General features: G+C 40.4%; 1 protein-coding gene across 1 annotated transcript in view; it reads right to left on the minus strand.

Annotated features, from left to right (window-relative positions):
- The window catches only part of galnt16 (UDP-N-acetyl-alpha-D-galactosamine:polypeptide N-acetylgalactosaminyltransferase 16), a 127,688-nt gene that overhangs the window by 17,484 nt on the left and 96,263 nt on the right, over positions 1–13,941 (minus strand). Inside the window, exons 8-12 of the mRNA XM_028821821.2 lie at positions 13,515–13,599; positions 6,486–6,589; positions 5,932–6,058; positions 2,033–2,125; positions 417–500 (exon numbers count right to left, since the gene is read on the minus strand). Coding sequence (XP_028677654.1) covers positions 417–500; positions 2,033–2,125; positions 5,932–6,058; positions 6,486–6,589; positions 13,515–13,599 — 493 coding nt within the window. The remainder of the gene's footprint in view (positions 1–416; positions 501–2,032; positions 2,126–5,931; positions 6,059–6,485; positions 6,590–13,514; positions 13,600–13,941) is intronic.

A 13,941-nucleotide genomic window follows, 5' to 3' on the forward strand; every position in this document is an offset into this window, starting at 1 on the left:
CGAATATATCATTTTAATTTAAAGTTATATTATAAATAGAGATAAATGATTGTATATTGATATTATCAACTAGTTATGATGAGAAACAAAGAGATATGATATTTGAGAAACATCAAAGTGGTTCTGATGAGCTTTTTCTTGATCTCAATATATGAAAAGTTGTATAAGAATCTACCTTTTAAAAAGGCCGTTGTTGTTACAGAGGTCCATGTGGGTGTTGGCAGAATGCGCATTAAAGCATCATTATGTTCATTTGTATTGTGTTACAGTGTGATTTCTAAAATGCCCGGGTTTGAAGTCTCGCCATGTGGCAGAGAAGGAGGCACAGCAGAAACTGTACAAGAATATGGAAGAGAAAAATGGACAAGTGTTGAAACAATAACAGTGCCAAAAAAATAAAAACCAAAAGCACTCACTTCAACTCTGGGTAGACGTTCTCCAAATACCACTGAAAGGAATGGCAGTTGAGCTGCCGGCGGAGCTCCAGCCGCTCAGAAATGCTGTTGTTGCACATCAGGGCGACAGCGTGAAACAAAACAATAAAATTTAATTAACAACAATATAAAAGGCATCGTCGTGAGCATTCAAGCAAATAAAAAAGTCATTACTGTTCTGTTTCTTATAAAGTCTTTTACAATACATCAAAAAATGTCAGCTGGGAAAATGAGGAACAGAAGTGTATTATTAAAATAAAATGAAAAAGCACAAGACAGAAGGGAATCCATCATATGGCACACATTTGCCCTTCAGTCCAGTCATCTGTTATCTAAAACAGTGTTTCTCGACCATAGGGTGGGTGGCGAGTTGCTATTGTTTATACTGGTTATGAGTCGTGGTGGGTCACGTTTGATTCAATAAGTGAGGACACCTCCTGCCCACTCTGTTGATTGCGCTTGATTCACCTTGTGGGGACAGACGCTGTGATGCTCATGTTCAGTTTACTTCTTTGGGAAAAAGTGGGCCATAGCACCAAAAAGTACAAAATCCAATTACAGAAATATGGGTGATGGCATCTCTCCAGGGAGCACTGGAAGCTAAACCTGGATAGAGCAGAAACTCATAACAGAAGGGCATCTTCGTACCACTCCAATACACATTACCATTAAACTAGTACTTGTGTTGTACTTAAATGCAAGCAATGGAAATTAAGTCACTATAATGGATATGGTAAAAGATGATCTGCTGTGGCAACCCCTAACAGAAGCAGCCGAAAGAAGAAGAAGAAGAAGAATGTCCTCTTTAAGATTTAAAGTTGTCTTGCCGGGCCAGACGTGATTCTCGAACAAAAGTACACATCTGGGGGCAACTTGTTGAAAAGTATGTAGTGAATAGCAGCAAAATGTGCTGCTTGAAAGGCTCCGCCCACGGGGTATGTGCTAAAAACCCACCCACAGATTCTTCCAGTCTGCGCACTTTAAACTGCTGGGGTTTCAGGGAGAGAGCAAAAGAAACTGAAAAGAAGCCGCGACTCTGCATTTTGCGTTTTGAGCGTCGCCTTCACAAGACATTGGTTTAGAATTGTGACACTCAGGGAGCCGTATAACTGTTCCCACCCACTTTTCAGCAAACTTCACTCACGGTTATCTCCAGACGTATATATTACAGTAGACGCCTGGCACTGTGAGAGTAGATTCCCAGCAATGCTGTTCTTTTCATACATCTTCACGTCAGTCCCACACTGAATGTCTCATTGTACGTCACTGCTCCACAAGAAGTTTCTCATTCTGCACTTCCATGTTGTATTTCCTTTTTACACCCTTTGCCCTTAACACTGGACTGAAGTAAAGTGAACGTAGAAAGTCACACAGATGGGACTGACCATAAAGGAGAATGATTCCAATTTCACGAGCCTGCAGCACAGCTACTTTAACCACAGTGCTGCTGTGTGGTACGTAACTTATTCAGATGGAGATTTTTCCTTCATGAAATGTTGCCGCAGACGCCTAAATGGTAAGTCCCAATAAACAAAAATGTACGTAACACCTCAATAGCTTTTGACATGTCTGTGGGGGATCTGCTTCGATCTACTGACCTGCCAAAGGCTTTGCCTTGTGCCGACGGGCGAGCGGCATAATAATACTGCTTGTAATCATCCATCCACACTTCTGCAGCCCTCCTGGTGTTTCTGTGTGAAGAAAACAAAAACAAGGTGAGTTGAAAGAGCGAGAGGACAGTGAAGAAGTCCTGATGTTCCTTTCGTTTAGATGACTTCTGCTCTGTTTTGACAGTTTTTATCAAGGTATACACAATGCTCCTTTATAACACACATACGCTTGAAGAATGGTGACCTTTGAATCTCTGACATTTAGGTGGGGGCAACACAACGAGATACAAATGAAGACAACATTTTCTGATACATCTAGAATTGAGGCGTAGTCCACAATAACATGTAGAAATTAAAAAAAACATCTTTTTTCACATACGTTTTGGTCTTTAATCACCATTGAAACAGCATTTTCAGCTTCTGAAAACAAATTTCTTTGCACACAGCCTTTAAAATGCATACATCTGACATCTATGTATGATGAAATTTGAGGAACGACAGATCCGACACTGACTTCTCCTTGCTTGTGGTAAGTCTTTGATGATCTCGTCTCTACTGTCAGGACAGTCCTTTCCCAACTTCTACACACCTTGGAACAGTCAAATATTGTGCTGTTATTTATTTCTGGAATTCCCAGTCTATACAATCCATGGTGGTGGATAACTTAAACTCATTTTTGTGACCTTTAAAAGCACTTGTACATCAGCTGTCCAGAAATAAGAAGTCTGGTTTAGGGTTTTCTTCAGGTGTGCTTTGGACATTTTGATTTACTTTGCGTTTTGCTCTGTAAACCAACATTGCTTTTGGTGCAGAAACCGCACATCACGTACAGGTAAGAATTACACGTCTTTGGCATTTCAGGTTGGATGAAGCAGGATCTGGGAACACTGCTGTGTACTGAAAACCTTTGAAATGGCTCCAATAGTGTGGACTAAGCCTTTGAAACAGAGCATCATCAGTGTAGAAGTCAGCAAAACAGCAGTTGCAGCCCACACGACACAACTTTATGATGGTGCTGTTGCACACTGTAGCAATCGTAACCACTAAGTTTCACTAAGTTTATAGTGATAAATTGACTATGGATTGCATGTCAACCCCAAACTATCTTCAGACCCCTTCCCATGGCGCTGAAAATTACATCCACTAATAAAAGTGTATTTTACAGAAATGACCCAGAGAAAAGGTGCAGAGAAAAAATGTAATTAATGATTTATATGCAATACCACAAAGTCCCCAGACATAAACCGATTCTGAAACTGCCACCCTCTCCCAACATATACAGTAAACAAATACCCAAAAATATCCCACAACGTCCACTCAATTTAGTCTCTTTATAAGATAATCATATCTCCCAATGTTTCAATTCTTCAGACGTGCAAATTCCAGAATAAAAGATTATTGCTCACTCCAATCCTGATCCCATCCACTGTCTAGTTGACTATCCTCAGTGTATTGGGATTCTTTGAGGTGGCCACACACAAACTGTATCGACTTTTGGTGCTCCACAAGAAACAATCCTTTTCCTGACCTAAGATAGGTCACATCTTTCACCTCCTCCATAAAGTTCAGGCTGTTTTTCCTCCCTCTTCCTGCCTTTTTACGCTCCTTTTCAATAGTGCGTCCGTTTCAATGGCACTCCCAAAAATTGCAACGACAGCCCCATACCTCACTAAGGTCCTCCTTATCCAACCCGCCCACCTTATGCTATAGTTGGAGACAGGATTCACACAGAGAGACAAAAGACAAACCAGAACATAAATTTATGTGGCAATGCTACAACACTACCTCTTCACTGCACTCTCTCTTACAGATACGGGGCCTGCTGACCCCTCTCATTACTCTCTGATACCTGAGACAACTGGGAAATCGGACACTTTTTGGAGTTGAGTTTGTTCGGCTGGAAGCAAAGCGAGGCTGTTCATTATTTATTAAAGGGATCTGGAGATGCCGCACGAGTCAAGATGCAAATCGCATTCATAGTCGTGAATATGAGTCAAAAAAATAAATCAGAAACCAAAAGCGAAACCAAATCGCTAAACAAAGCCGTCATCTAAATTTTATGTTACATTCATGGCCTTGAACCTATGAACAGTAACACACTTTTGTTTAGCAAACCTTAATTATGAACTGATAGATAGCAGTATCTATATACTTCCAAAACACTATAAACTTCCAAAAAATTGTATTTCAAGAAAGTAACAGAGTATACAACCAAGTTGATACAAATAACTTCAAAGTTAATCTATATAAAACACCAGAGAATTAAAAAAAACAAAACAAAACTAACAAATCAAAAATCAACCTCCACCCTACCGAAAGAGACAAGAGACAAGTGGAGAAAAAAAAAGAGAAATAGAAAAAAAAAACATCAGCTTCCCCCAATATGAATGCTTACTCCAAAATTTTATTAGTTAAATCTTGCCTTTAAAAAAAAATGTGAACAGATCATCTAAGCAAGAATTTCATTTTATTCAATTTCAAAAGTTACTCACTGATTTATAAAAAGTGGGTTTGGGTTCTTCCAGCTGAGCAAGTCAAGTCTATGTTTTTATAGTGTGGGTTCAGCTTGTCCTTCTCCACTTTAAGCCCCTCTAGAGGTTCACCTAACAAAGCTGTTAATGGGAGTCACGTGACACCAAGACCACCTGATAGGCACTCAAAGATTTTGGTCCAGAATTATGTTAATTTGGTGCAGGCCCAAAACATGTGGCCTAGTGAGCTCGATTGCAATGTTCACAGGTTGGATCTTGCTCTGGGTACATTTTCATCAATTTTAAGCAAGATAAAAGTGAAAGATTTTTCTCGTTGAATTATGGAGTGCCTGGCACATATGGAACTTGAGTGTATTCTATTAATGGCTGGCACTTCTTTTCCGAGATGTTCATGGAAATATCCTTTCCCTACCGTACCGTGGGATCTTTAAAGGGAAGAGACTTTGATATATTTTTATAGATTATTGAGATGCTGTTCGAGTCTTCAAGACTGTCCAGTATAGCCTCCAGAATAGAAATGGCTAGTGGGTCGGACTGGAACATTGGGTAGGCTTCTTTTTAGCAAAATTTATAATATGAAAGCAGTTGAAAAACTGTCCTCCTGGGAAGTTACATTTAAGACATAATTATTCATAAGACACAAATATATTGTCGATATACAGTTCAGTAAGGGTCTTAACCCGAAGCATTTTCCAAAGATTAAATAATACTCTGTAGGTTTAAGAGGGTTATCAAAGGTGATTATTATGTATAGGAACAACAGAAAAAAAAGCTTGTGTGCCATGCTTCCATATTCTGAGTGATTGGTGGGGACTGGATTATTGGTTTATTTATGGGGGCACCAAGTAGGGCATATAAAGAAGCAGAACATGAGAAGCTTGACAAATGAGAGGGGACCATTCAGTCCACCAAGCCCGTTTGTTTAGCTAACAGCTAAGCTGACCCAAAGACCAGTTGGAGCACAGGCAGGTGAAGTGACTTGCTCAGGGCCACATTGTGTCAAGTAGTGGGATTTGAAGTCCTAGATCCAAAGCCTTAACCGCTACACCACACTGCCTACCAAAACTAGAACAAGATTTAATAAAAAAAACCCAAAACAATTATGATTATGCTCAAAACATTTAAAAATTAAACAAATATATATTCAGAGCAAGAAAAATACTAATGCTGTCTGAATCATAAGAATTTTACTGTTATTTAGGAAGTTCAGGAGAAGTAGAATGAAGAATAAGACTAGGACTGTACTCTCCCAAGTCCTTCCCAAGTGACAGTCTGAACTATAATGTTTAGGACGGCACACTTCTTGTTTTGTAATGCTCTGCTCCATTAAGCTTTACAAACAGACACTATAATGCTATCATTCTCTCCTGGACATGACAGGTGTACACAACTTACTTGATGTAAGTGAGAGCATTGCCTTCTGGGAAATCATAGGGATGCCGTTTCCTGAAAACGTGGCCCACACGACTACATGGCAGGATCTCTAAGCTGCCACCACACATCCATACCCTGAAGGAGAGCTCTGCAGAGAAAAATATTAGAGTTGGTTAGAAGTGAAACCGCGACTGCTTGAAGATTGACCAATCAGCTTGGTCAAAAACACCCAAGGAAGAAACCAAGTTTGTGTTGGTTTATGTTTTCTACTGTGACCTTGAGTGCTTGGAAAGGCTCAAATACACAATGACTCTTCTGTCTTTCATAATATCAATCTGAAATGTGACTTGTAGGACTGGGAATACTGCAGTGCATAAAGAGAAATATCACAGCATGAGGAGGATGATGAGGCCCAGGTCACATAATGTAAATACACTGAGTCTTAGAGTTCTGAATATAAAGGAGCAGATGACCAATAGAAATAAAACCAACAGCAGATGTCTGACTATTCCAGCTTGATCAGTAAATGTGTAAGGTTGCCAACCAGCTACTCCAATTGGCTGATTACCACTCACCAAAGTTCTCGCCTCCCCAGATGTCCATTTGTGTGTCATACTGTCCCAGGTGGTTAAACCAGCCTTTGTCCATCACAAAGATTCCTCCCGCAATCACAGGAGTCCTAGATGAACAGAAATCCGAATGTTAAACAGAATTTAGTCATGCTTTCATCTACACTAGATGCAAATGGAACAATCTGCTAAAAGAAGATGAATTTGGTCATTTAGGTACAGAAAGCATGAGGGTCAACCACAGTGTCGCTCAATAACGCAAGCTTAGCATTGAGTGCTGAATATTGGACAGAACTCTGGAAAGAAAAAGGGCTAACTTTTTAGTGGGAATACTCCCACTAGTAATTATGCCCATGTTAGGTGACAGGGAGCAGTAGGTGGCAGTGTGTGTCCCAAATTCAAATATTTTTGAAGAACCCAGAAAGGCAAACATGGAAGCCCACCTAGGCCAGTGGTTCTTAAAGTGTTTTGGATCGGGGACCACTTTATCAAAGTCAAACATATGGAGGACCTCCCATCCACACTGACATGGCGCTTTGACCGAAAACATAATATTTTGAATATGCTGTGTAAATTTGAAAGCTCCTGGTCTTGCATAGGAGAGTGGATTGGGAAAACCAAGATTTTCTAAAATGCGGATGTATAAGAGTGACCAAGGGCCTCATGTATAAACCGTGCGTACGCACAAACATGTTGCTTACTCCCTTTTCCACGCTCAAATCGCGATGTATAAAACCTAAACTTGCCGTAAAGCCACGCACATTTTCACGCTAGCTCAAACCCTGGTATACGCAAGTTCTCCACTCGGTTTTACAAACTGCCGGCATCCATCGTCAAAGCAGTGCTTTGTTCCAGTGTGGTTTCCTTTTCTTTTTTAGATCCACATCTCTGACGCAGCTTTATCATATACACAGAAATTAACTGCATATTGTTTATGAGTTTAAGGCATCTGATTGTAATTAAGCTGTAACAATATAATGGTCCATGGAATAGTCAAACTATTCCAAATACCACAGCTGCTTTATCGTTGTTACTTTCACTGCACCTTCTTCTTCTTTCAGCTGCTCCCATTAGGGGTTGCCACAGCAGGTCATCTTTTTCCATATTACTCTCACTGCACTACTCGGAGTATTTATATCACTGTATCTGAGTGTGGAGTCAAAGCTCTACAGCAGCTGATCGGAAAGAGAATTATTGGTATACAGCATCAAGCACACGCTGCCTCAGCCATGCGGTCTATTGAACTGCTCTCATGTGACAAACGCTTCAGAGCCTTTCCTGTACGGACCTCGGGTTCAGAAACAGTTTTATCCAAGGAACTATAAATGCACTCAATCAGTCCATCAAGTGCTCCTTGTAGAACTGTTTGTACTTACAGTAAAAGTACAATTACCTCACTGTAAACTTGCATCACAGTTATAATATTGTACAACCTGAGCCACTTTATAAAGCACGTATTTACATATGATAACGATATCATTTTTAAGATGAAATGCAGCAAAATATGTTTATTACATTATACAGATAAAATGTTAACATCATTTAAATAATCTATATTTTTAATAATTAAACATGTGAAGACACGGTGTTGCAGCACTAGCAAGGAGCTAGAGCCTCGTTCAGGGATTGCTCCTGCCTTGCGCTGTATTCTTGCTGGGGCTCGCTTTACACTGGAAGGATAGATAGATTGATGGATAGAATAATTAAACATGTACTACAAAGATATTTAAATGTTCCTTAAAAGTTTTGAAGAATCGGAGTTCTAAGCTTACAGATGGATTAACGTCTATTACAGAGTTGATTGTGTGGCGATTGGTTACTTGGAGAAAGAAAAGGAAAGACAGGAATTGCGTGAGGCAGGAACAATCTCTGGACGGGGCGCCAGTTCGTCACTATCACTGCGCCACCGTGTTCCCATGTTTAATACATGCTTTAATTGATATGATATGAATACTGAAATGATATCAAGTACAGTAATCCTTCCTCCATCGCGGGGGTTGCGTTCCAGAGACACCCGCGAAATAAGAAAATCTGCGAAGTAGAAACCATATGTTTATATGGTTATTTTTATATTGTCATGCTTGGGTCACAGATTTGCGCAGAAACACAGGAGGTAGTAGAGAGACAGGAACGTTATTCAAACACTGCAAACAAACATTTGTCTCTTTTTCAAAAGTTTAAACTGTGCTCCATGACAAGACAGAGATGACAGTTCAGTCTCACAATTAAAAGAATGCAAACATATCTTCTTCTTCAAAGGAGTGAAGCAAACAAATCAATAGGGCTGTTTGGCTTTTAAGTATGCGAAGCACCGCGGCACAAAGCTGTTGAAGGCGGCAGCTCACACCCCCTCCGTCAGGAGCAGAGAGAGAGAGAGAGAGAGACAGAGAAAAATCAATACGTGCCCTTTGAGCTTTTAAGTATGCGAAGCACTGTGCAGCATGTCGCTTCACGAAGCAGCTGCACAGAAGGTAGCAACGTGAAGATAATCTTTCAGCATTTTTAGACGAGTGTCCCTATCGTCTAGGTGTGCGAACAGCCCCCCTGCTCACACCCCCTACGTCAGGATCAGAGAGAGTCAGCGCAAGAGAGAGAGAGAAAAGTAAGTTGGGTAGCTTCTCAGCCATCCACCAATAGCGTCCCTTGTATGAAATCAACTGGGCAAACCAACTGAGGAAGCATGTACCAGAAATTAAAAGACCCATTGTCTGCAGAAATTCGCGAACCAGCAAAAAATCCGCGATATATATTTAAATATGCTTACATATAAAATCCGCGATGGAGTGAAGCCGCGAAAGGCGAAGCGCGATATAGCGAGGGATTACTGTATATAAATTATTCAGAGAACTGTAATATCACGAATGTAATGGATTCTGTGTCCTGTCGGAGGAAGAGAAAGCTCGTTTAAGAAGCATGTAGTGGTTCACACACATAGAGCACATAGAAAAACAAATACAAAACAAAGCATTTAATGTGCTACTTTATTTATGACGGGATTTGAGAAACTAGTAAATTAAAGGTTTTCAAGATGAAGTTTATGATGTTCTACTTTAATGACAAAATAAACTACGTGATTAAAATTTAAATTTCGAGATTAAAGTTCACATTTTGAGGCTTTTTTCCCCACTGTGTCCCTATTTTTTAATATTTCTCTGTACCCTAATAAGCTTTCATATGACACTCAGATGGTGGGCTACGACTTGTGTTTTCAAGGCAACTTTGATATGTGACAACTTTGTTTTTATTTCGGGCACTGAGCGACTTTGTGAACTTGAGCTTTCGAGTTTCTCTGACACTCTATGTCACTCGATCAACTTCCTTTTGTTGTTTATACCACTGTTTAAACCAATAAATATAACTTTTTTATTTGCCTCCATTTGGTATTCGCTGAAATTCTTCTATTTTCCCCTGTGCTTTTGCCATTGTCTTTTCACAGAACACTGAGCTTAAGGGATATTTATATTGATTTGCATATTCAAAGAGGCGTAACTCTGAGAGGAGTTGGGGCAGCAGGCCCGTGCATGTGCGTTACTTTTCGCGCTGACTGGGATTGATGGAGCGGAAAAACGTGGAAGTTGGTGTTCACACAGATTTATGCATCTCGATTTTTTTGTGCGTATGCACATTTCTGCTTTTGTCAGTACGCCATGTTTTAATGTGAATTCTATGCATGGCATTATGCGTGAGGCCCCAGGAGATAAGGCACAGACTTCAGCTGGTTCTCCTAATTCCCCTTCCGATCTCATCTCTGCCGTGTCCCTTCCTAACTTCCCTGCATTAGCTGATGGGTACTGGGCCTTGAACCACTCTAATATTTTGCTTTTTGTACTTTAGTAGGATTCCCAGTCAATCCTTTCCGACCTTTTAACTTTTATGAACCTTCTACTCACTTCAAAGGCAGTGGCAATTCATCATCTGTCAAAATAAAGAAGTCTGCTTTGTTTGTTCTTGGGGTTTGCTCTCTAAACAAACGGTGCACTCAACTGATAAAGCTCACTGTTCAATAAGAAGTAGGCATATTTCAGTGTGGATAACAAACTTTTAGAAAGTGATCCGTAAACAATAGTATGGACAGAAAACTTTTAAAAAGGAAATGGCCTTTTCAAAGGTATCCATGTCTCTGTGGTCTTGATTTTTTGCATCAGTCTGTATGAAACTATTTATTCTATTTTATGCACATGTTGCTTTTCTTTTTTGTGGTGTATAATTTTCTTTATTGTTATGACAATGACATTTGTTTTGTTAACGGATGGCTCTATTTTGTATTTCTGATCACAGACGTCGTTTCTTAGTAAGAGTCTCCCATCGCTGTGTCATTATTTGAAGACATCCTCACTGTAAAAACCTACCACTGTCGCTCAGGCCCTAATTTGCAGCTGTATCAGTGCAGGCTCCCCACCTCTCCCTCTCAATTGTGGAGTGGTAGCTTCAATATGTTTGTTTTGTCCCAGTAATGGATTTGAATAAAAGTAAAACTCTATGGAAGTCTTTTAATTTAGAATTGTCTGGGAAAGGAGATCCTAGACAGCATTCAGAGTTTTGGTTTTTCTTTGTGAGCTTGAGTCTCTTTGACGTTTTGTTTATCATGGGCTTCCTCACTAATTCAAACTTCTACCCGTCCCTGACACCATATCTGTTCCATCTCAGTATTTATCGTTCATCCCCATCTTTGATACCAAACATCTGTACCTTCTGTTCCTTAACCTGCGATTAATGCTGTGTCTGCTTGATTTTCGTCTGACTTATCTTGCTTTATATTGCATTTGTTTGTTTTGGAAAGCCATTTATCGGGGCCCTCAAAGGGCGAGGGGAAGGACAAACATTTTTTAAATTCATGCAACTGATTTCCAGTGATTTTCCATTTTGGAAAAGCGAATATTCACTTTATAGCAATTACATATTCTACCAGCCCTATACAAGTGCAGTGGCTGATCAAAGACCTCAACCTGGCAGTGAATTCATGGACGTGATGCACGTCTGAACCCTATGGGCAGACCTAAACTATGGTAAATAGTAGCTGCATTGGCAAAAATAATGACATATCAGCTATAATGGCAGACAGGGCAGCAGACGACAGAGATGACCAACTAGGCGATAGTTTACACTTGCATCCAACAGTTTTCAAAACTGACATCATTTATTGTGCCAATAACTTAAGTTACAGAAATTTGGAAAATGTGACCCTCACTTGAGTTCACATACAAATACCTTGTTACCCCATCAGTGGTTCTTGGTTGTAATATTGTAAATATGATCTTGAGCAGATGTCAAGCAAGAGCCGCTGATATTCAAAATGGTTACAATGACCGAGCGAAGAAACAGATCTCTAGAGCGGGACGTAGACAGTTGTCACACATGCGCGATTGGGAGGCAGCTAAAGGGCCTGAATAATAGTAGTACCATGCCAGACCAGGAGGTGGAGAGGTGCACTGACTTTCTCTCTCAATCCTCTGCAGACCATCCATGGGAAATTCCGCATAGTTCTGGCGCCAATGATGATGTTACTTCTGTTTTCCGGTGTCTATGATGATGGCACTTCCGGTTCAGAAGACACCATTTCCGGTTACGGTCCCAATGACGTTACTTCCTGTCTCTGTCTTTAACCCCTTCACCGCCCTCTGCCGGATATATCCGGCACCGCTGTTTTAATGCTAACGCCATACTGCCGGAATTATCCGGCACATTTGCCTGTGGTTATATGAATGCCTGGCAAGTAGTATAACTGACGGTTTGGCGTGGGTATTATTACTACGTTGTATTTCGACAAGTCTGTGGTTGTTTTGGCCGGTCATGTGACGTGATTCGCATGTAACAGCTGTGAATATGGCGAAACGTAAACTGACTTCAAGTGAGGCTTTGCAGGCGATTTTGGACAGTTCTGATCATGATTGTAGCAGTTCTGAAGAAGATTTTAGTGACAGTGATGAGCAGCAACGTGCGCTGCATGATATTGTGAATGAAGACGCATCGGATGACGGCGCTGAGTGGGTGTATCCCCAGCATCTCAGCTGGGCTGCTGCCCGTGGTGAACTACCTTTTCTGCATTCGTTTGAGGGAACGTGTGGCTTTATTGTTGATGTAAACAATTACACTGCTGAGCAGTTTTATGAGCTGTTTGTGTCACCTGATTTGATCAGACATTTTGTTCATCAGACAAATCTGTATGCAGCACAGTTTATTGAGAAAAATCCCAATTTACCTCCACATTCCCGTGTTCGTGCTTGGTTTGACACTGATGAAAACGAAATGAAAAAATTCATTGGGATTTTGATGTTGATGGGAATAATCAGAAAACCAGATATTGAGATGTACTGGTCTACAGATCCTATGTATGCAACACCTATTTTTGCAGCTGTCATGACACGTAACCGATTCTCTTTGCTGCTGAAATTCTTTCATTTGAATGACAACAGAAACGAGCCAGATAAGAAAGATCCAAACCGCGACCACTTGTTCAAGCTACGTCCTTTGATTGATCATTTATTTGAAGCATTTCAGTTGCCCTACATGCCAGGACCGTCAGTTGCAGTTGATGAAAGTTTATTGTCGTGGAAGGGCCGCTTACAGTTTCGACAGTATCTACCATTGAAAAGGGCACGGTTTGGTATCAAGATGTTTTGCTTAGCTGAGAATTCAGGTTACATTTATAGATTTCGTGTATACACTGGCAACTTGCACAACATTTAGTGGTCAATACTGCTTGAATAAATGTAAAAAATGTAAAAAAAATGTAAAAAAGTAAAAAAACAAAAATTGTTCAGATTTCGCCTGGCTTGGGGAATATTTAGGGAGTTGGCGGTTAAAGGGTTAAACCTGCCCTCTTTAACAGCCTAAGATCAGTTCTGTTTTGGACTCTGACCTGTGAACAACTCTCAAAAAATTACCCATTCGCAGCCAGGGAATAATATACGGGTGGCTGCCCCAAACCTTTTGATGTCTCTGGTTCATTCATATGACACAGTGTTAATCACAATGCTAACTAACATGTGAACCATTTATTTTGACATAACTGAAATAAAGGGATAGGAAGTGTACCTGATTGGCTGTGTTGGGTCTGTCCTGGACATCTTCTGCTCAATGGGGATTTGCTCCCACTTGAAGTGCAAACTCCAGTCAAAACCTGCAAAGAAATTAAGTCACTCATCTTTAGGGCAGTGAAAGACAAAAATGTTCGCACACACTTGTGGTGGTGGTCACTGCCAACATTGCCAAAAAAAAAAAAAAAAAAAAAAGACTTCAGGCTGTACGTTCCTGGACTAAAGGACATACTGGACTGGGTAATGAAAATGAACCTCTTTAGAAGGCAATATGGACACCTAATATGGATCTTTAAAATTCTCACAGTCAGGGGCTGAACCAGCAGAATGTTTTCAGTTAAACACTGAGCCAGTTTACATGCGCTTTAATAACCCGATTATTCACCAAAACACTTTCTGTTTGGAGAAACCTGCATGTTGGTGTT

The sequence above is a fragment of the Erpetoichthys calabaricus genome, chromosome 16 (assembly GCF_900747795.2).
Source record: "Erpetoichthys calabaricus chromosome 16, fErpCal1.3, whole genome shotgun sequence".
Lineage (NCBI taxonomy): Eukaryota > Metazoa > Chordata > Cladistia > Polypteriformes > Polypteridae > Erpetoichthys > Erpetoichthys calabaricus.